A 22387-nucleotide genomic window follows, 5' to 3' on the forward strand; every position below is an offset into this window, starting at 1 on the left:
CATGCTAAGGTAGGTGCACTGGGCTGTTTAGGCTAGGGAAAGGCGGTGGCTTTGAAGATTTTTGAACAAGCCAAGTATATAAACAGACGTCCTTCGGAGAGAGAAAATCCAGCAGATGGTTTGTCCTTATAATGCCTCCTGGTCCTTGCAGTGAGCCTCCCATATAATCCCAGGAAAAATATTTTTAAAGGAATTGTAGCACTCTTACTTTTTATGCTTCCAATAACATGGATTTGTGGTTTTCCATATATTCTCAGTACTTGAACCCATTACTATGTGTCATTACAGTAAATGTGCACTAAATATATGTTATTAATTTTTGCTACAATGTTCTAGTCAGTTATACTGGTGCTGCCATGTTTTTTCAATGAACTGAGGTAAGAGACTAGAGCTCATACAAAATCCGTATTCTGAAATGTCACAGATTAATTATATCATGAGATGTATAGTCATAAATTTCTATTTCATAACTTTCCATCAGTAGGAACAAAACATGCATCTGCTCATCAGAGTCCATTTTTATTCTTAGCTATGAACTTAAAATCAGCTGCAAAGTGCAAATAAATGTCTGTTTAAATTATATTAAGTGTGCTCCAATATAATATTACTCATTATAAAAGTAAAGGAGAGTGGTTAATTTTTTTAAGAAGTCAACATGCACAGCTAAGGTAAACAGTTAAAATCCTCTGTTCCCTCACTGCCTGTTGTCCAGACACACTCTTATTTCCAATAGAATTTTTCCCTTTGAAGAGTTGTTTTCCCTTTTTTAACCCTTAGGCAAAAACAGGAAACAAGATAGCAAGAATGAGCTTAATTGGATTGCTGTATAAATGACTATTTCTGAATTAAGAAGGATCAACTCTTTTTCTGCCTAAAGGAGAAATGCTGTTTTGATTTCAGACCTTTTTTTTTTTTTAATTTTTTAAAAATGTACTGAGATATACACCCCTTTAATCAAAGACTTTTTAAAGGGCATTTCATTTTAAGCCATATCATTGGGGTCTATTTAGGTAAACTTTGGTTTTACAAACTGATTTTTGAATTTCATTCTGTATTGTTTTTTTCCTCCAACATCTTGTTAGCATGAGTGGAAATCGGATTTGCATTTGAAACGCTAATATTCGGTATTCAGTCAGCCAAGCCGCTTCCTTCTCTTAATTTCCATAAATGTCAGTAAATGCCTCTTTTCACCTTTGGGTGAACAGTCAATAGGAAAATCAATTCTGTGACAAATGAACAGCAACATGATTTTACATATGAATTATTTAACAAAGGTTATTTTTATCCTAGAAGGGGAAGACTTAAGGTAAAAATCAGCAGCAAATTATTAATTTACATTTATTAATATTATTCATAAAAATGCATAGCCACAGGAAGTGAAGAAAATTTGAATCTCATTTAGTAATTAGTTCATTTCACAGGACTCTGTTAATGACACAATAGAAAACCGTTAAAAATTAGTAAGTAGATATATATGTAATGAACCTCATTAAGGCTTTACATCATGTTGTGTTTCCCTCTGGGTTGTGAGAGATTTTGTGGGGTTTTTTTAACCCCTGAGAGTAAGTGAACAAATTATAAATCTCCTACTTAGGGATGCAAAAACTTGCAAGAAGTCAGTCTTTATATCACTTACATTCCATCTTCATATCTAATTGGTATCTCCTATACAAAAATGGGCACAATAAAGGACAGAAATGGTATGGACCTAACAGAAGCAGAAGATATTAAGAAGAAGTGGCAAGAATACACAGAAGAACTATAAAAAAAGATCTTCATGACCCAGATAATCACGATGGTGTGATCACTAACCGAGAGCCAGACATCCTGGAGTGTGAAGTCAACTGGGCCTTAGGAAGCATCACTACGAACAAACCTAGTGGAGGTGATGGAATTCCAGTTGTGCTATTTCAAATCCTCTAAAGATGATGCTGTGAAAGTGCTGCACTCAATATGCCAGCAAATTTGGAAAACTCAGCAGTGGCCACAGGACTGGAAAAGGTCAGTATTCATTCCAGTCCCAAAGAAAGGCAATGCCAAAGAATGCTCAAACTACTGCACAATTGAACTCATCCCACATGCTAGTAAAGTAATGCTCAAAATTCTCCAAGTCAGACTTCAACAATACGTGAACTGTGAACTTCCAGATGTTCAAGCTGGATTTAGAAAAGGCAGAGGAACCAGAGATCAAATTGCCAACATCTGTTGAAGCATCAAAAAAAGAGAATTCCAGAAAACCATCTATTTCTGCTTTATTGACTACGCCAAAGTTTTTGACTGTGTGGATCATGACAAACTGTGGAAAATTCTGAAAGAGATGGGAATACCAGACCACCTGACCTGCCTCTTGAGAAATCTGTAAGCAGGTCAGGAAGCAACAGTTGGAACTGGACATGGAACAACAGACTGGTTCCAAATAGGAAAAGGAGTACATTAAGGCTGTATATTGTCACCCTGCTTATTTAACTTCTATGCAGAGTACATCATGAGAAATGCTGGACTGGATGAAACACAAGCTGGAATCAAGATTCCCGGGAGAAATATCAATAACCTCACATATGCAGATGACACCACCCTTATGATAGAAAGCAAAGAAGAACTCCAGGCAAGAACACTGAAGTGGGTTGCCATTTCCTTCTCCAATGCATCAAAGTGAAAAGTGAAAGTGAAGTCTCTGAGTCGTGTCCGACCCTCAGCGACCCCATGGACTTCAGCCTTTCAGGCTCCTCTGTCCATGGGATTTTCCAGGCAAGAGTACTGGAGTGGGGTGCCATTGCCTTCTGCAAGAGCCTCTTAATGAAAGTGAAAGAGGAGAGTCAAAACGTTGGCTTATAGCTCAACATTCAGGAAACTAAATCATGGCATCTGGTCCCATCACTTCATGGGAAATAGATGGGGAAACATTGGAAACAGTGTCAGACTTTATTTTGAGGGGCTCCAAAATTGCTGCAGATGGTGACTGCAGCCATGAAATTAAAAGATGCTTACTCCTTGGAAGGAAAGTTATGACTAACCTAGATAGCATACTAAAAAGCAGAGACATTACTTTGCCAACAAAGGTCCGTCTTGTTAAGGCTATGGTTTTTCTAGTAATCATGTATGGATGTGAAAGTTGGACTGTAAAGAAAGCTGAGGGCTGAAGAATTGATGCTTTTGAACTGTGGTGTTGGAGAAGACTCTTGAGAGCCCCTTGGACTGCAAGGAGATCCAACCAGTCCATCCTAAAGGAAATCAGTCCAGAATATTAATTGGAAGGAATGATGCCAAAGCTGAAACTCCAGTACTTTGGCCACCTGATGTGAAGAACTGACTCCTTGGAAAAGACCCTGATGCTGGGAAAGATTGAAGGCAGGAGGAGAAGGGGATGATAGAGGATGAGATGGTTGGATGGCATCACCAACTCAATGGGCATGAGTTTGAGTAGGCTCCAGGAGTTGGTGATGGACAGGGAGGCCTGGTGTGCTGTGGTCCATGGGGTCACAGAGAATCGCACACGACTGAGCAACTGAACTGATACATTCTTTGTTGCCTCACTGATGGCTCAGCTGGTAATGAACCTGCCTGACAATGCAGGAGACCCAAGAGACACGGGTTTGATTCCTGGGTGTAGAAGATCCGCTGCAGAAGGAAATGGCAACCCACTGCAGTATTCTTGCTTAGCAATTTTCATGGATAGAGCAGCCTGGTGGCCTACAGTCCATGGGGTCGCAAAGAGTCAGACACCACTGTGTGCACACAAAGGCACAAACATAGACTTGTTTCTGTTGTTTTAGTCGCTCGGTCGTGTCCGACTCTTTTGTGACCCCATGGACTGTAGCCCGCTGGCTCCTCTGTCCATGGGATTTCCCAAGCAAGAGTACTGAAGAGGGTTGCCATTTCCTTTCCAGGGAATCTTCCTGACCCAGGGATCAAACCCTTGTCTCCTGCGTTGGTGGGCAGATTCTTTACCATTGAGCCACCAGGGAAGACATTAGAAGACACAAAACAGTTTATAATTCTGGGGCTGCGGGTGGGGGGGTTCAGTCTAGATCCATGTCTTAAACTTTTAAATACCTAATCAGCAAGATTTTCTCAAAAGTGGGAAGAAAACGTTATTTTAACCCCCTATACCAAACTGTCCATGTCCTAGTCACCAGTGTCTTAGTTAGCACTATTTTCTTTTTTTTTTTCCTGTTGAAATTTTAGTTGGGAATTTCAGATTCACATGCAGTTGTCAGAAAGACTAGAGCGAGCCCAGTTTCTCCCAGTGGTATTTTTTTTGGCTTTAACTGAAATGCAGTTGACTCACTATACTATGTTAGTGTCAGGTGTAATTATTTGCTATTTGCATATATTATGAAAGGATCACCATGTTAAGTCTAGCAACCATCTGTTCCCTGTATAAAGTTATTAGTGTCACTATTTTCTAAGGATTTGTTTCAGTGAAGAAATCTTCCAGTTAAAAACCTGCTGAAACAAAAAGATTTTGTTCAAGGATGAGGATCCCGGCCCACAGGGAAATGGCTTCAGAATGTGATCATTCATGTGTGAGTTTAGAGTCCTGTATGAGTCACAGTTATGTTATAAATCCAGTGTGTTACTCTTATTTTGAGATCTTATGAACAAGGAAGGAAAAGACTGTTTTGTATTGCTTTCCTTGTTAATCACGCAGTTATGTCCAACTCTTTGCATTCCCACGGACTGTAGCCCGCCAACCTCCTCTGTCCATGGGGTTCTCCAGGCAAGAACACTGGAGTGGGTTGCCATTCCCTTCTCCAGGGGATCTTCCTGACCCAAGAATGGTACCTGGGTCCCCTATGCTACAGGCAGATTCTTCACCGTTTGAGCTGGGCCACAAATTATTTTCATGTAACATTATCTGACTGTCACGAGGATAACCGTAAACCAGAAGGTTTAGGGATTTTCTCAAGTTAAGCAGTTATTAGTAGCAATGACGCAGTCATAACAGCCCACATTCACAGGGCACTCGCTACATTTTTAGGGCACTGGAGTAGCCCACACCTGTCCTCTGGAGGTGTGATCACTGGAATTACAGGCGAGGAAGGCAACACACTCGCTCCAGGTCATGCAGCCATCAGGCAGGAGATTCAGGGTTCCGGTCCAGACGCCCTGGCCGCAGAGTCCTGGTCTGTCCAGCACCCCAGCCCTGCTCATACCAGAGTCCAAATCCCCGTGGGTTTGTGACTCCCTGTTAGAGAAGCGAGGTCAGTGTTGTGACTGGCGCTTGTCTGCGTCAGCGTGAAAATGCCTCCCCCAGCCTTTTCTTCCCCCATTCCTCCAGATGCCCCCTCATTTCTTCAAAATTCAGATCGAAAGTGCCCACCTCTGTGAAGTCTTTCCAGACCTTCCTTCATAGAGCCCCCTTTCCCAGGTAAATGGTAAAAACAAAGAAAGGAAAACTTAATAACAAGGGTCGAACTCTTGTTGACGCCTCCGTCTCCACGCCACGTGCAGCGTGTTAAGACGCTTACGTGACTGACGTGTCTAGAAGTTTCTTTAAAAATAGGGTATTGGTCATTTTCATGCAGCCCAGAGGTGGTGCCACATGGAACCCAGGGGTCCCTGGGTGTGGAACCGTTCTTACTTCCGCAGCTACAACTCTTACCTTCCGGTTCTGGGAAAGAGAATGATTTTCTGTGCAAACACTATTCTATAAAACATGCCAGATAAGAAAATAAGTAAGGAAGTAGCTGTCTGAAGTGGTGGCGTGGGTTGGAGATATGTCTTTTACAGCAATGAGAAACAAGATTTAAAGGACACCAATATGCCACCCTTTCTCCTCCACACACGTCAGGATCAGTGAGGCCTGGGGTGATGCCGGCTGACTCCAGGTTCCCAGAACCATCAACATCCTTAACCCCCAGGGTCACTTCTCTTCCTGGAAAGAAATGGTTCCCTTTCAACACTGAAGCTAAAATTTTACAAAGTCATTATTGGCTTTGTAATGATAATATGTATATTATTCAGTATCATTAATAATATTACTTAACTTGTGAAATATCAAATAATGATAAGAGAAGTTATAAGAGTTTTTGTTACTACGAATAGGGCATGAAATTTAAAGAATGATAAAAGTGATTTAGATGTTTTTACCATGCTGGATAACATCGCAGATACTTTTTATTCTTCGTGTATTGCTTGGCCACCATTTAAATAACATTCATAGTTGCATTTGTTCGCTATTCTAAAATATTAAAGCTCCTTCACTGTGACAAATATAACCTTTGTGCCTCGTAGTCTGATACATTTAATACATCTAAATAAATCAGGTTAAGGATCATTAGACAGGGCGGCCCGTCCTCATCTTCTGATCTTCTGTTTATTGTCTCACGGATCATCATTTTAAAATGCCCTCTGAACTTCACTGTGTTAAAAGTAGTGACCTGTCACTTGTCCTTACACAGAATTTTAACCTTCGTGTAAGATATAACCTGTGAAGATTCGTTGTGTGTTTTTTTTTAATGAAGATCAATAATGTTAACATTTTAGTATCCCATTTATGCCATTCTGGCAACTATCTTTCTATACCTATTAGATTTTACTCAATACCTATTAATCTCTGTGATACAGATTCAAGTTTCATGGGATCTCTCAATAAGAGGGTTTATTCTAAGCATTCGTTGATTATTGCAAACGTCAGTCAGATTTTTTGCTTATCAAGGAAGCGTAGAAAGCTCTTGGTGGTTGATTCAAAGACGGTGTTCTTCGGTACCCACTACATTATTCACGACATTGATATACTCGTTAAGAAAATGCTTCCTAATGCTTTGTGTGTATAGGTTTCACCTTTTACAATGTGCTTGGGAATTCAGATATTTTTAGTAAACGTTGAGAAGCTTTGAAAGGATAGAGAGCTTTTTTTTTTTTTCCGCAGTGAAGCAATGACTCAGGGGATTTAGGACATTTTATGTCAAAATCCCTCCCCACAAGCCTCATTCAGATCAGCAGCCGCTGCAAGTCACTGTCTGCAGGTCAGGGTGTGTCTGGAGTGACTGGGTCTCCCGGTCTTCCCTGTTAGGAAGGTCTCAGCCGAGGCTCACGCCTCGCCCAGCTCGTCTGTACTTGTGGTCGTTATGAAAAGCTGCTGAAAAGAGTTTCGCACTGAGATGAGCTACAGAATGGAGGTATTTTGTGCTCGATAGGAGGAGGGGTGTGTGGTCACACCAGCACGAAACCCAGCACACGCCAGCCGGCCGCAGAGGAGGAGCAGTGCCAGATGCTGGGTGGAGATTTGGGTCCTGTCCTGCTCCACCCTGTTTCATGAGGACTTGGCCTTCATTTATATACATGTTCACCTAGATATACAGTCACCTATATATCCACGTATATGTTCACCTATATATCTAATGTTCACTGAGATATATATAGAGCTTCTCCGGTATGTATGTATTCATACACACACATATATATTTTCCACATATATATATATTGCACCTTACTTTCTTTTAGGTTAATTGAAATTTATTAATATTAACTTGTTAATTACACATGCTATCATTATTCTTTTGTGCATTCACTAGGAAATAAAGCATCAATCTTGATTTATTTCATCGTCGTTGTTGCTGTTGTTCCGACTCTTTTGCGACCCCATGGACTGTAGCCCCCCAGGCTCCTCTGTCCATGGGATTTTCCAGGCAAGAACGCTGGAGTGGGTTGCCATGCCCTTCTCCAGGGGATCTTCCTGACCCAAGGATCAAACCTGAAATCTCCTGCATTCCAGGTGGATTCTTTACCACTGAGCCACCAGGGAAACCCTAATTTCATCTTAAATTGTTTTAATTTTGTCTTTTTCCTAATACTGCTAGAACCTCAGAACCTCTGAGCTCCACGTGACCCCTCCTGACTTTTGCAGCTATTGTTGGCATGTTGTTCTACACACAGCTTGAAGTCTGTAACATTCTGAACACATAACTTACGTTTACCCATGCATTTAATTCCAGGGTCCTGACTTCCCTCTTAAACTTCCTTTTTTTTTTTCATCTTGCTTGTTTTGTTAAGGTTCACAAAATAGGCAAGACTTGTGATAGCGAAACTTCCTAGTTCTTGTTTGTCTGAAAACATTTTTTATGTCACCTTCAGTTTTGAGGGACATTTGTATTGAGTCTGGAATCCAAGGTTGAATTTCTTTCTGTATTTGAACCTGTGATGCATTGTTTGGCTTCCGGGTTGCTGGGCTGCTGTTTAGAAGTCAGCTTCTCCGTAGGATGCCACTTCCCGGGGCAGCAGAGCTGGGAGGGTCTCGGGGGGTGCTCAAAATCTCTCCCCAGCCAGCGGAGGCCCGGTATCTGACGCTGACCCCGCCCTCTGTCTCACTCTTGCGCAGTGTCCAATGCTCCTTTCTTCCTGCGTTCCTCCCCCAGGTTATCCACCAGCTGAGGCTGTCGGAGAACGAGAGCGTGGCCCTGCGGGAGCTTCTGGACTGGAGACGGAGACTCTGCGAGGAGCGGGCGGACTGGCCCCAAATCCTGCCCCCCAGGGAGCCCCGGGCGCCTCCCCCACCTCCGTGCAGGAAGCCCGAGGGGGCCCCCTGCCGCAGGCTGCCCCCCGAGTTCTGGGACTCCACCCTGTGACGGCCCTCTGCAGACTCACGGGGTGACACCGCCCGAGGGTGCCAAGCTCACGGACAGAGGCAGCCCCGACACACGCCGGGGGCTCTCTGCACAGCCACACAAAAGCACGGACAGCCCGGTCAAATGCTCGCGGGTCCCTCTGTGTGTGTGTGCGCACGCTCTCGCCCGATCTGTGGGGATGCGCTCTGGTCTCCAGGCTCCGTGGTCCCCGGGCTGTGCTACCCCCAGGTGGTGAGGCCCAGCATGGCCCGCAGGGGAGGCTGGTGGAGAGGGCGCCCCGCAGCGCACACCTGTGTCCATACGGTCCCACCGCGTGTTCCTGTCCTCCCGTCGTTTGCCTCTCATGCACTCTCCAGGACATAGGGTTTATTTCTGTGCAGGTGTTTGTGTTTTACGGGAATTACAATCCTGATAATGACTTACATGTTTGTTACTGTATTTTATAATTTTATGCCATGGGTGGGTCTCCCTTTCTTCAAAATACAGATTTTAAAAAATCATTTCTAGAACTTGTTTTTTTCTACATACCTTTTTTTTTTTCTTAACGTAAAGTACTTGAAATTCCCGGGACCCTGTCATTGTTTGAGGTTCGCCGTGGCAAGCTCTGCCGACCTACAGCTCAAGTCCGATGTCTTCTGTTTCCTTCACTGATCAGGAGACGGTTCCTGCCCGTGCCCTGTGTTCCGGGCACATGGATGGTGAGCCCTTTATTGAAATCTCATCCTCTGACTTCAGTAGGGATTACAGGAAATGATGCACCCCCCCCTTTAATGAGTGCGGCTTCAGAATCATGGCTGGTGGGGTATGCAGGGGACACAGCCGTTCAAAGGTCTCCACGGTACCGGCAAGCGGGCTGAGATTTGCTGGCCTGAGCGGTGATGCGGCGCAAGACTCCGGTCCTCTCCGGGCTCCGAGGCCCGCTCACCCTCGCTAGATCCCGCCCCTGCGGTGCCACGCCCGCCTCGCTCCTCCGTGCGCTTCTCCTGGCCTGGGACTGGCGTGTCTTGCACCTTGGAACTTTTTATTCATACCAGCCTTTGCCAAGTGACTGTGCCAATAAAAGGGTGCAACTCTGTTCTCCCGCGGTGTGCTGAATGTGCTGTTGTCGTTTTCCACGGTTGCTTTTGCTTCCTGACCGGCGGGGGCAAGGAGACCTCCCTTCCTGCATTCTTCTCACAGCATCTTGCAAACTTCAGAATCAATGGAGTTTTGGTTTGTTTGTGTTACAGGTTTTTTGATGTGGACAGTTTAAAAGTCTTCATTGAATTTCTTGCAATATTGCTTCTGTTTTGTTTGTTTGTTTGTTTGTTTTGGGGGGGTGTTTCCCCCAGGGCATGTGGAATGTTAGCTCCCCGACCCGGGATCAAACCAGCACCCTCTGCGTGGGAAGGCGAAGCCCTGGTTTAAGAGATTTTTATGGTTATTCATATAAAACTACGAGATAGGCAGACTTCAGTTGTAGGCATAGTATGTTGATTGTATGGGACGAATAATAGGCAAGTAAATCAGGAGAGGCCTTCCCTTGAAAGACAGTGCGTGTCCTCACAGATCGCACACCGGGTGGAGGAGACCACGCGGAGAAGCTCCTGGGTGGGGCAGCAGGCCGAGGGAGGGGAGCTGGGGGGCTGAGCGTTTCCTGGTGTTTCCTGGAAGGAATGCCGAGGCGAACGTGCGTGTCTACAACTGACCGGTTCGGAGGATTTCGGGGCCCTCTGGTGCCGAGGCTGCCCGTGGTTGTCGCCTGCTGGCCCCAAGCAGGGGCACAGCGCTCTGGAGTCGGGGGAAGGAAAAGGCGATGGAGAAGGGGTGGGGTCTGGGGTGGTCCTGCTTGTTCTCTGTCCCTGGGACTTAGGTGCCCCCTGGAGGGGCTGTTCCTGCAGCCTCGGCCAGGTGCGGATGCGGAAGCAGCGGAACACAGAAAATTAAAGGTGGAGTTGAGACGTGGGTAAGAGGCACCAGGACCGATGACATCCAACAGCCTCCGGGGCTGTCACCCAGCCCCACTCCCTGACGCCGCCTTCTGAACCTCGGCCCCTGACAACAGAGACCCCGCTCTCCTTGATACACAGGCTTCCCCGGCCGCATCGTCACACTGAAGGCGCTCCGTGCCCCTGGTCGGATTAAAGGGGTGAACTGGCTCTCTGCCCCTAACATACGGGGCTTTTATTTAGACCAGAGGGAAGAGTGAACAGTTCCGGCATTCGACCTGTGAGAACTTGTTTCAAATGTGCGTAGAGCCCCAGCTATGACTATTTCAGCAGCTTTGCACCCGGTATTCCAGTCCTGACACTGACTCCCATGCCTTCTTGATAATTCTCATCATCTAAGTATTGACCCTGAATTGAAGCTCAGAGCTTTAAGGGCACTGTCAGAATATAAACCCTCATCTTCCACGGTTCCAAATCCCGGGCCATTTGAACGTGATATGCTGAAACACTGTACTTACTGTGTGGAAGTCTATCTCAAGAAACTTCATTAAATGGCCTTTTGGAGGATGCACTGTTGCTACAGCTCTGGTGGAGACCTGTGACAGGGAAACTGTACGTGAAGCTAGCCTCCCAGGAGTGGGTGGATCCAAATGACACACTGTTCTATCAATCTGGTCACAGTTAGGGGTTCGTGTAATTACAATCTGATCCTGACCATCACCTTCTCAGGGTACCTCGAGTGATGCAATAATAAATATTTAATATCTAGCAATCCCTTTGCACTGAAGAATTGATGCTTTTGAACTGTGGTGTCGGAGAAGACTCTTGAGAGACCCTTGGACTGCAAGGGATCCAACCAGTCCATCCTAAAGAAGATCAGTCCTGGGTGTTCATTGGAAGGACTGATGCTGAAGCTGAAACTCCAATACTTTGGCCACCTGATGCGAAGAACTGACTCATTTGAAAAGTCCCTGATGCTGGGAAAAAATGAGGGCAGGAGGAGAAGGGGACGACAGAGAATGAGATGGCTGGATGGCATCACCGACTCGATGGTTGTGAGTTTGAGTGAACTCCGGGAGATGGTGATGTACAGGGAGGCCTGGCGTGCTGCGGTTCATGGGGTCGCAAAGAGTCGACACGACTGAGTGACTGAACTGAACTGAACTGAATCTTTTTGTCTCATCTAAGGTCATTCATCTTCTACAGCTAAAGGCCAAACCCCTTGAAGATTTTCTAAAACAGTCTCCTGACTCAATCAGTACAAGTCTTCTCCACACAGTGGAGAGATTTCAGTGTTCATACTGCCCTACACCCAGCAGATCGTCCTGCTCCACTTACGTGATGGAAAAATCGGCCAAGATGCAAAGCATTCATAGCCATGATAGTATTATTAATAACAAAATTAATAGTTGTAATAATATGAGATAAAGTCCAAGTCTGAGGGGGTATTAAATGTACTCTCAAACTGGTTCTCTAGCAATTACAGCGTTGTCAGGATAATAAACAGGGGTGCTATTCTGGGTAATAAAGCACAGAGTGTTATTCCACATAAGCAAGATTTCAACAAATATGCATGTTTGGGTATATTTAATGATGGTATTTTAATTGCTATCAGACCATAAGGTATGAATTATGATATATGATCAGGCCTGAGACCCTATGTTTAGCAATATAATTGGTATGAATTATTACCCTGTGCTCAAACACTGCCCAGCCTCATTGCTTTAAAGAAATGCTTTATGAGGGGGCTCTAAAAGCTACTATCAAAATGTTCATAGTGGGTTAAAATGATTTAAAATGTATTTTCTACAGTGGAAAAATATATCATTAGTATTCTTAAATAGTGGTATGTAATTTAGTAGAATTATGCTACCCAATAAAAGCAACAGCCAATTAAAATCTTAGATTTGTAAATGAACTTTACATAAGAACATTACAGAACTTGGACAAAACGTATATTATGAATTCCACAGTCCAGAAGTTTGGATACATTTCTGGGAAGATTCTATTCCTGCCCATTTTTAGCCAGACATCAAACGCAACTACAACCATGAGAAAGAGCAGTAGGCTATTACAGGTAACATTTGGGACTTCCCTGGCAGGCCAGTGATTAAAACTCTGGGCTCCCAATGCAAGAGCCACAGGTTCAGTTCCTGCTTGGGGAACTAAGATCCCACAAGTCATATGGCAAGTCCCACATTCCAGAGTGGGACACATTTCACCGCTACAGTGAAAGCCCCTCAGTCGTGTCTGACTCTGCAAACCCATGGACTATAGCCCGCCAGGCTTCTTTGTCCATGGGGATTCTCCATGCGAGAATACTAGAGTGGGTATTCCAGGGGAAGATTCCCCTGGAGGAGATCTTCCGAACCCAGGGATTGAACCCAGGTCTCCTGCATTGCAGGCAGATTTTTAACCATCTGAGCCACCATGGAAGCCCTAAGTTTGTTTCAACTTTTACATGTATGCCTTTAATTAGAAGTTTAAAAGTTTGATTTTTATTTTGATTCTCATTGGGAAATTTTCAACAAAAATCATTCAAAGGTTGGGAGAAAAGTGTTCCAAGTAAAAGTTTGATGTAATTTTATTACATTTTTCAAAGCTGTACATAAAAATCCAGGTAATAGGGATGAAAGCCGTTATATTCCTATTTATTGTGCAGTGGTAGGCACGCCACAATGTTCCTGGTTTCCTGAAACATTAGCACTGCTTCCAAAACACTGGAAATACATTCTTCGTCCCTATTGTACTTCCTTTACATCTTATTCATAAGCAGTGATTTTATCACACAAATCCTACAATGTTCTAAGAACCCTGTGAGTTACAAAGTTACCCACCTAGCAAGGGGTTGTATCATGCTGGGTTACAGCCTGGAAGAATTACCTTTGTGGTCTTTTTCTTTACCTAAGTACCACAGACCCCTGGGATGTTCCATTATTGTGGTTTTAGTAAGTTTCTCAGAAACCCAGAGGATGCTTTGTAAAACTGTAAAGATGACACTTTCAAAGGATAAGTCTTAATAGATTGCCTATAATACATTTCTATCACCTGTTCTAATTTCTCAGATGACTTTTCAGTTCTTTTTAAATCTATTTATACCTCAAATAGCAATTTTGTATGATCTGACAGCACAATAGCATCTGAATTTTATGTTGTTTACTGGATCGTTACAATGGCAGAAGAAAATCTTGATGTCTTCTCATAAGAAAATATCAAAGGTAGATAAACCTATGCATTTATTTCAACTGTTGTTTTATAATAGGAATGCATCCGATGTGTCTTCTCTCTGCTTTGAATTAATCGTCGACAGACATCCAGGCCTGTCTGCTTGCTCGTGTTTTCCTAGAGCCCTGGGGAGTGGATTTGCTTCAAAAGAAGGCTCCAGAGCTGGCCCAGATGACATTCTCCTGATGTCCCCACTTAGTTTATAAGGAAAATGAAAAAGAATGAAACTATTGATAAATTCCAAGGGGAAAGATCAAAGCGCTAAAGAAAAATGGAATAATACCAAATTCAACTGGAGGTTTTGATCTGTGAAGATTCCTGCAAACAAAGAGAAAGAGGTCCCTGATCTAAAACAATGAGGGGAAAAGTGTGTAAACTCTGTCATACCACGTGAAGTTCTCCTCATTGAACCTGTCTTGGGGGCTCTATTAGGCTAAATTCCATCAAACAAGATCTTGTATGATAATCAGGAGAGCTGAGCAGAGTCCCTATTGGGGTTCGCCCGCATTATTGTCGAATAACATAAGCAATCTTAATAATAACAAATGGAGCATGTTTTGGATACTTTTGTATATAAACAGACTGTATAACATTTCTGTTGTAAGGGAAAGGATTCTTCAGAAAATTCTGCTTTTGGAGAACTGTTGTGGATCCCTTGGGCCTCGGAGCTGTTTTAAGAAGATTACGTTCCATATTTTCAAAAGCAAGATAACTTCCCAAGGAGAAGAGAAGAGACGCGGCTGGAAATCCACATGGCCGTGATCTCAGCTCCTGAAGGTTGTCAAGGGCAGGGACGGAGGAAATTTGAGGGAGGTGATGCTGCCTCACTGCTGGGCACCGGAAATGCCTACCTTCCAGCCCCAGGCGAAAGGCAACCCCTCCTGAGCCAGAATGCTTAACGCCCAGACGCCCGAAGGCCACAGGATTGCTCACAGTGACTCTAAGAAAAGATGCATTAAAGGTCCAAGGTGCTACATCCCTGAATTTTGCTCCTGGCAGTAGGTGTTTGGCCCTAGCGAGGAGTTGTCTTATTTGAGTCTCCAGCCCTACATATGTTTTTGGCTCAAGCTGGCTATGTCAGAGGTCCCCAGCCTCCAGGATCTAATGCCTGATGACCTGAGGTGGAGCTGGTGTAATAATAACAGAAATAAAGTACACTTTAAATGTACTGTGCTTGAGTCATCCTGAAAACACCCCTTCGCCACCCCTGGTCCATGGAAAAGCTGGCATCCCTGAAACCAGCTCAGAAACGGTCGAGACCCCTGGAACAGGTGAAAAATCACCTACGGGCTTCGCATGCGGAATCTGTATTTCTTAGAAAGAAATGGCAGCCCACTACGATATTCCTGCCTGGAGAATCCCATGGACAGAGGAGCCTGGCAGGCTACAGTTCACAGGGTCAGTCCAAAGAGTCAGACACAACTGAGCGACTCACCAGCACCCCTGCCTGTGGTGTCTCAACGACTGTCATCCTGGAGTTTAGTGGACACTGAGGAAGAAGAGTCCCAATTCAATTCCCTCTAACAAACACATCCTTGAAGTATGTGAAATACTCAATGAACTCGAATGCTCCCAAAGCCTTCCTTATTCAGAAGAGCCTCACCCCCATGACTCAGCTTTAAGGTTTTTCTATTAACTGCAGTGTACCTGCCCCCTCTTAAGGATTTCTCCATTTTCTATCATTCTGGAGCTTAAGAACTCATGACTCACACATTTCAAATCATCCTCTATCCTCACTTGGCAGAATGATGTCGCCCAAAATTTTCCTCCTGGTAAAACAGGGGGCTGAGAGTTACCATCTGCATTAGACACGGAAACCCATAAGTCTCCATACCTCTGTTCTCATAGGAACCACCTCATTCCTCATTCCAAACATCTCCCTAGGCAAAAGTGTCCACTGAAACTCTTAATTTCTATGCACGTACTTTTCAGTCTGGCTTCAGAGAGGGTCAGTAATGAAGAAAACAGTCAAAAAAAGGTTTTGCATGAATATTTCTAATAATCATTGTTTCCTTTCACTCTGATTTTGGGGACTGTAATACTTCTACAGGGGGCTTCCCAGATGTCTCTGGTAAAGAATGTGCCTGACAATGCAAGAGACGCAGGAGGCTCGGGTTCAATCTCTGGGTCAGGAAGATCCCCTGGAGGAGGAAATGGCAACCCACCCCAGGATTCTTTCCTGGAGAATCCCATGGACAGAGGAGTCTGGTGGGCAATAGTACATGGGGTCACAAACTGAATCAACTTAGCACACGCACATACACGTAATAAATCTGAGTATCTTTTCTGTATAATTTTGACACATTTAAGTGTTTTACTTATTAAAAAGTAAAATTTAATCAAAATAATAAAAAGTAAATATTGAAATTAAGTGTAGTTGCAAATTAACCAAGATGCATATCAAAGTAATGTATCTGCTTAATCTCTCAGTCATTCCTGACTCTGTGGGACCCCCGTGGACTGTAGCCCACCAGGCTCCTCTGTCTGTGGAATTTTCCAGGCAAGAGTACTGGAGTGGGTTGCCACTTCCTCCTCCAATCAAAATAACAGCGTAATCATATATTAAAGAAATTAATTCAGGTAACTTTTGAATGAGTACTTTGTACATCTTTACTAGAAAAGAGTCCAGAGATGAAAAGAATTTCAAAGAAAACTTGCATTTTACTTAATAGCTCTGCTGATAACTTGGTATCATAAAAATAATTCTGAACCTATTTTGCCTTATAGAATCAGCCAAATGAGTTGACATGTTAATAGGAGCCATAGAGAAACATGAGGAAGAATTCTATGGTTTAAGATTTGGTTTTGTTTTCAGAATAAAACAGAAACAACAATAGCAACTGAGCTCTAGGCACTGAAAGCACCTTAACAAACCCTATTAGCAGTGAGTACAGGGAGCACACAGATCTCGGTCAGTGTCACCTCCGAGTAAGTGAGCCTGGGTGGTCTGGGGTGACCAGAACGCAAGGAAGCCCTCCCAGCAACACGAAACGGGAGCTGGCTTGAAAGGGGATCCCGTGGACCAACTCTGAGGCTCTTCTGTTGCAGTTATCAGAGGACTGATACAGACCATCTGTATTTTAAACAAATAGAAGAAAAAATTTAAACCTAAAAAAAGAAAACTTAACTCGATTAATCATAAGAGTCAGGACCTGGCACATCAATAAAGAAGCCCAGGGCATTGTCCATTAAAAGCCTAAATTAAAAATATCAGAAGTCATAGCAAATATAGACAGATTATATTCACTTACAGAAAGATGGTGAAATTCAAAATGTATTTTTTTAAAAAATCAAAGTGCATTTTAAAAAAGGAGAGAGAGAAAAAATCAAAGAGGAAAGGAAGATGAGGAACCCAGTAGCTGAAACAGAATTCACTGTCAGATACATCGCCTTCCACGAAAAATCCCTTCAGGTCTCGTGACCCCAGATCTGCTCAATGATAAAACCGGGGTAACGTGGAAATCTACCGTGTGCAGTTGGCGTGAGTGTGAAATGGAAAGACACGTGTGACGGCAGTTTGTCAACTGTGCAAACATCAGCTGCCATGGTTTTATCTGGAATTACTGCTTTGGACTTAAACTGCTCCGTCTCTTTACTCTCTGTAGCCCTTGGAATAGCGGAAAAATACTGAACTTTGGCCTTTCCTAAGTGAAGGTGGCTTAGAGGGTAAAGTGTCTGCCTACAGTGCAGGAGACCCAGGTTCACTCCCTGGGTAGGGAAGATGCCCTGGAGAAGGGAATGGCAACCCACTCCAGTACTCTTGCCTGGAAAATCCCATGGACTGAGAAGCCTGGTAGGCTACAGTCCATGGGGTTGCAAAGAGTCGGACACGACTGAGCAACTTCACTTTCACTTTTCACTTTCAAGTGATCTCAGACAGCCCTGAGGCGAAGAAAGAAAGGGTATAAATATGGGTCCTATTTGTTATTCTGTTTTGCCCTGGGAAGGATAAAAATTAATAAGCCAGTCCCTGCTATGTGCCAAGCAAAGGGGTCTGATATTGTTCATTCATCAGGGGCACTGGGCTGGAGCTCTAGGATCCAGGCTGTAAGTCTGGTCAGTAGGTAACCTGCCTTTGTATGTGTGGCAGAGCAGGGAGGCAAAAGGATGCATTTGTTGCTGTGTAGTCCCGCAGTCATATCTGACTCTTTTGCAACCCCAAGGACTGTAGCTCTTCTCTGTCCATGGGATTCTCCAGGCAAAAATACTGGAGGAAGCTGCAGTTTCCTTCTCCGGGGGATCTTCCCAACCCAGGGATCTTCCCGATGTCTCCTGCATTGGCAGGCAGATTCTTTTCCACTGAGCTTCCACGGAAGCCCAACCTGAGAGGGTGCAGAGTAAAGCACTACATGATAATTCTAAATGTTACTGTTCTCATCGTAATAAGATAATCGACATTTTGGCGGAAAATAAGCAGAGTAGAATAGCCAGAGGATCTTTTTTTTTTGTTCCAACTGAAAAATATAAAAGCCACAGTCAACCCCAAAGGAGGAGGTGGCCTGTCTACAGTCAAAGAATGAAACCCATCAGAGGCACACTGTTGGTTTTAAGAATATACACATGTTAAAATAAATAAAGCAGAAAAGTGACTTCAAGGATTCACTGTGCTGGGAACATGAGCCCATTGTCTTCAAAGAAGGCTGTGACATTTATTCCCAAGACGTGGTGTTTCTTTCTGGATGATGAAAATAGAGATGATTTGGAACTGGAAATAAAGCCCCCCTCGTTAATGATTTGACAGTGTTAGACCTTGCCTCCGGCAAGCCCAAGGAAGAAGACAAAGAAACACAAGGAATTCAGAGTGCCAGGGTTTATCAAAGTCAAACAGGAATCTTTTTCAAAACTGCAAGGAAGGTTTAAAAGATGATTTCATAGAAAAGAACATCCAACCCGACCAAGTGGGGGTATTACTAAGAGGAGCTCCTGAAATGCACTCGTCTTCAGGGTACAGCCACACTGGTAGATCCTTTGAAAGCTAAAGCTGTGGCAAGAACTGTGAAGTGGGAATTTAAAGAATTCCTGTGCAAGTCTCCATAAAATCTAGAAGGACTCTGGATCAAAGCAACAGGAAAGACCCCAAAACTGCTGTCTCGTTGTACATCTTAAACACATGTGTGTGCCCAGTCACTCGGTCGTGTCTGACCCTTTCCGACCTCATGGACTGTAGCCTGCCAGGCTCCTCTGTCCATGGGATTCTCCAGGCAAGGATCCTGGAGTGGGGTGTCATTTCCTTCTCCAGGGGAGCTTCCTGATGCAGGGGTGAAACCTGAGTTCCCTGTGTCTGCTGCACTGGCAGGTGGATTCTTTACCACTGAGCCAGTTGGGAAGCCCTTTAGCTACTTAGCTGGCTATTAAAACTGAAATTGAACTAGGCAGACAGCATAACTTTTTTTTCTCCCAAGTAAAACAATTATGTGCTGGCTCGGTCTGTAGTCATCTTTCTCTCGAGGGTACTAGGGGTGGGGAGAAGCGACGACAGGAAAATGAAAGGCTTCCTAAATTGTCATTCCAAAGAGAGCATCTTAGGTCCTTGAAACAATCAAACCACCCGTATTCTTGAGAATTGACTGTGTGGTGAGTCTGCAGTGGTCCCAGGGTTTACAAACACTGACAATTCCAGAGCTCCGGGTCCTGTGTGTATAGCAGTCTCCATCCTTGAGTAATAGTAGCAGCCGTGAGACGTAAAGCAAGCACTGTGAGAAGAGGTGGCTTGTGGACAACAGTAAATTAATTCTGAGACATGGAGTTGCATGCCACCCCAAAATCCCATCTTGCCACATGGCACCCTCAAACCCAGATTGTTTTACACCTGGAAAAATTCTTAATGTTAGATACCAAAGGTAATATCCCTTTGAATAGACAAAGAAATACATTAAAATGGATGTTGTAGGAGCTTCCCAGGTGGTGCAGTGGTGAAGAGTCTGCCTGCCAGTGCAGGAGACGCGGGAGACCAGAGTTCCGTCTGTGGGGTGGGGAGATTCCCAGGAGAAGGAAATGACAACCCCTTCTAGTATTCTCGCCTGGGAAATCCCACAGACAGAGGAGGCTGGCAGGTTACAGCCCAGGGGGTCACAGAGAATTGGACATGACTGAGCAAGTACACAACACAAATGTTGTGTAACAGGAACTAACGTCCTGTTGGAGGTCAGTTATGCTTCAACAACAAAAAAGCAACATAGAAAAAGAGGTCAGATTCTTGTTTACAGAGGTAGGGAGGGGGAGGAGGAACTGTATGAAGTGGTCAAAAGGCACGAACGTCCACTTAGAAGATAAAAAATACTAGGAATGGATTCTCAACATGATGCATATAATTAGCCCTGCTCTGTCATCCACGAAGATGATTAAGGGAGTGAAGCCTAAGAGTTCTCATAAGCAAAAAATACTGTTTTTTTTTTTTTTTGGATGAATATGAGGATGGTGGGTATTCACTAAACTTTTAAGTTAATTCATCGTGTTACACACCTTCAGCAGCACTAGGGAGTTCCCTGGTGGCCTAGAGGTTAGGATTCAGAGCTCTCGCTGCTACGGCCCCGGGTTCAATCCCTGTTCAGAAAACTGAGATCCCACAAGAAGCATTGCCAAAAAGAAAAAGAAAAATATTGAACAGTGCTGGAGACTTGGGTTTGATCGCTCTGTGAGGAACATCCCCTGGAGAAGGAAATGGCAACCCACCCCAGTATTCTTGCCTGAGAAATCCTATGGACCAAGAAGCCTGGTAGGCTTCAGTCCATGGGGTCCCAAAGAGTTGGACACGACTGAGTGACTGAGTTCACACGTACGTCAATTATATCTCAGTAGAACTGAAAGGAGATTCTTTTTCCCATATTGGCTATTACAGAATATTGAGTAGAGTTCCCTGAGCTATAGGGTCCTTGTTGATTATCTATTCCATACACGGTACTGTGTAAACATCAATCCCAATCTCCTGGTTTACCCCCAGAGAGTCTGAAATAATGGATATGCGTATGTGCATAGCTGAGCCCCTTTGCCGTGTTCCTGAAACCAGCACAATGTTGTAAGTCAACTATACGCCAATACAAATAAAAATTAAGTTAAAATAAGCTACAGTGCTATTTTAGAAACAACAGGAATAAAAAATAAACAGATAATGAAGGCATGAATTTTATCCATCCCAGGTTATTTTCTTGTAAAGGATGCCTTCTGTGGTTTCATTCATTCCTCCATTTCAGCTTTTGCCCAGGAGCTGGCTTTGGTACGAGGGACTGAGTGGGGAGTGGAAGACCCCATTGCCCTTTCTGAATTAACCCCAACCTCAACAGCAACACAAACGCTCTCTTTCTCACCAGAGGGAAATCTGAGGCCAGAATTTCCCAGGTCAGGCATTTCACCCCAAGGATTCAGGGGAGAGAGGTTCAGATTTATTCTCTTTGGTGGATCAAGAAGACAGCCCCAGGAAAAGCAGACGGCCCCCTTGCCCAATCTGGGTGCGTTATTTTGAAACAGTCGAGGGTCACCACCAAACTGTTTCCACGAGGCCACTTCTTGTCCGTCGTCCGTGGAGATGTTTGCCCACAAGCGGAAGTGAAAGCACAAAGGACAGAAAGCCCTCAAAAGGAGAAAACAAAGCCCCGGAGAGCCAGCCCACATAGTTTCCATGTCACAGTCCCCACAGCTCACATTCTGTTCTCGCTGATGAGGAAACAGTCTAATGCACAGTCCTGTCCCCATAGCTATTAATAACTTGGAAGGCGTCCAGACCCACACGGGTTCAGGGGAATAGTCTGTCCTTAGCAATCGCATCAGCGTCTAGATGTTTTCTTTCCGAGCCCAGGCCTCCGCGTCTCCTGCCTGCCTGCCACGTGTGAACCGCCTAATTTTCCAGTCACACATAAGCCCTGATTAGTGGTGATAAGGACAGAATATTTTTTTTTTTAACGAGGCTTAAAAAACCACAAAGAACTTGGAGTTCCAAAACACGCCATTAGCACTTTCCAGTGCTATTTTAGAAAACCAAGGGGAAAAATGTAAAATGGAGTGGGCTGGGAAGGTTTTTCATCAAAGTAGAGTCGTAATTTTAAGTGGGAGTTTTGTATTGAAACCCCCTGATGGTGAGTGTGATTAAGAGAAGCTTGGCTTCACTGTTTACAGCAAACCTTGATTAAATACAAACAAGCAAATGAAACAAAAAATAAATTTTTTTTTAAGTTCCTTCCAGAATGTTCTGTGGCCCTTATTACCCAGAAGAATTATCTTGGAGGAAAAAAAAAGGAAGGCTCTGTGGACCTGACCACCTGTCTCGGGTCCCCTTCCTCCGTATTTGCTTCAGTCCTTGGTCCATCTACATAGTTTGACTTCTCTGGTTTGTCTTCTGAGTTTCAGTTTTTCAAAAAGCAGATGCCATACCAGCTTATTTCATGTTCAACATCTCTCACTGGGGGCTTTATTAAGTGCTAAGGAATCATAAGACTTACAATTACATTTTGACTCCCTGGTTTTGTTTTTGTTTTTTTTTTTTTTTTCTGAAGAAAGGCTGAACATCGTGTGTCTTTATTTTCCTCTGAGCCTTAGGTCCTAGGAGGCCCAGGGCATTCAAAACGGGACCGCTTGGGAGGGGGCGGTGAGTATACATCTGACCTCCACAGCCCATTCCCCTGTCCCCTCCTGTCCCTGATTCTATAAAGGTAGCAGGCACAGGGCAAGCAT

At 44.1% G+C, this 22387-nt stretch overlaps 1 protein-coding gene across 1 annotated transcript in view; it reads left to right on the forward strand.

Annotated features, from left to right (window-relative positions):
• Positions 1 to 8570, forward strand: part of MYO16 (myosin XVI) — a 395654-nt gene extending 387084 nt beyond the window's left edge. Inside the window, exon 34 of the mRNA XM_052650218.1 lies at positions 8361 to 8570. Within this exon, the coding sequence (XP_052506178.1) occupies positions 8361 to 8570 (210 nt within the window). The remainder of the gene's footprint in view (positions 1 to 8360) is intronic.
• The last annotated feature ends 13817 nt before the right edge of the window (positions 8571 to 22387 follow it).

This window comes from Budorcas taxicolor, chromosome 12 (assembly GCF_023091745.1).
Source record: "Budorcas taxicolor isolate Tak-1 chromosome 12, Takin1.1, whole genome shotgun sequence".
In the NCBI taxonomy this organism is placed as follows: Eukaryota; Metazoa; Chordata; class Mammalia; order Artiodactyla; family Bovidae; genus Budorcas; species Budorcas taxicolor.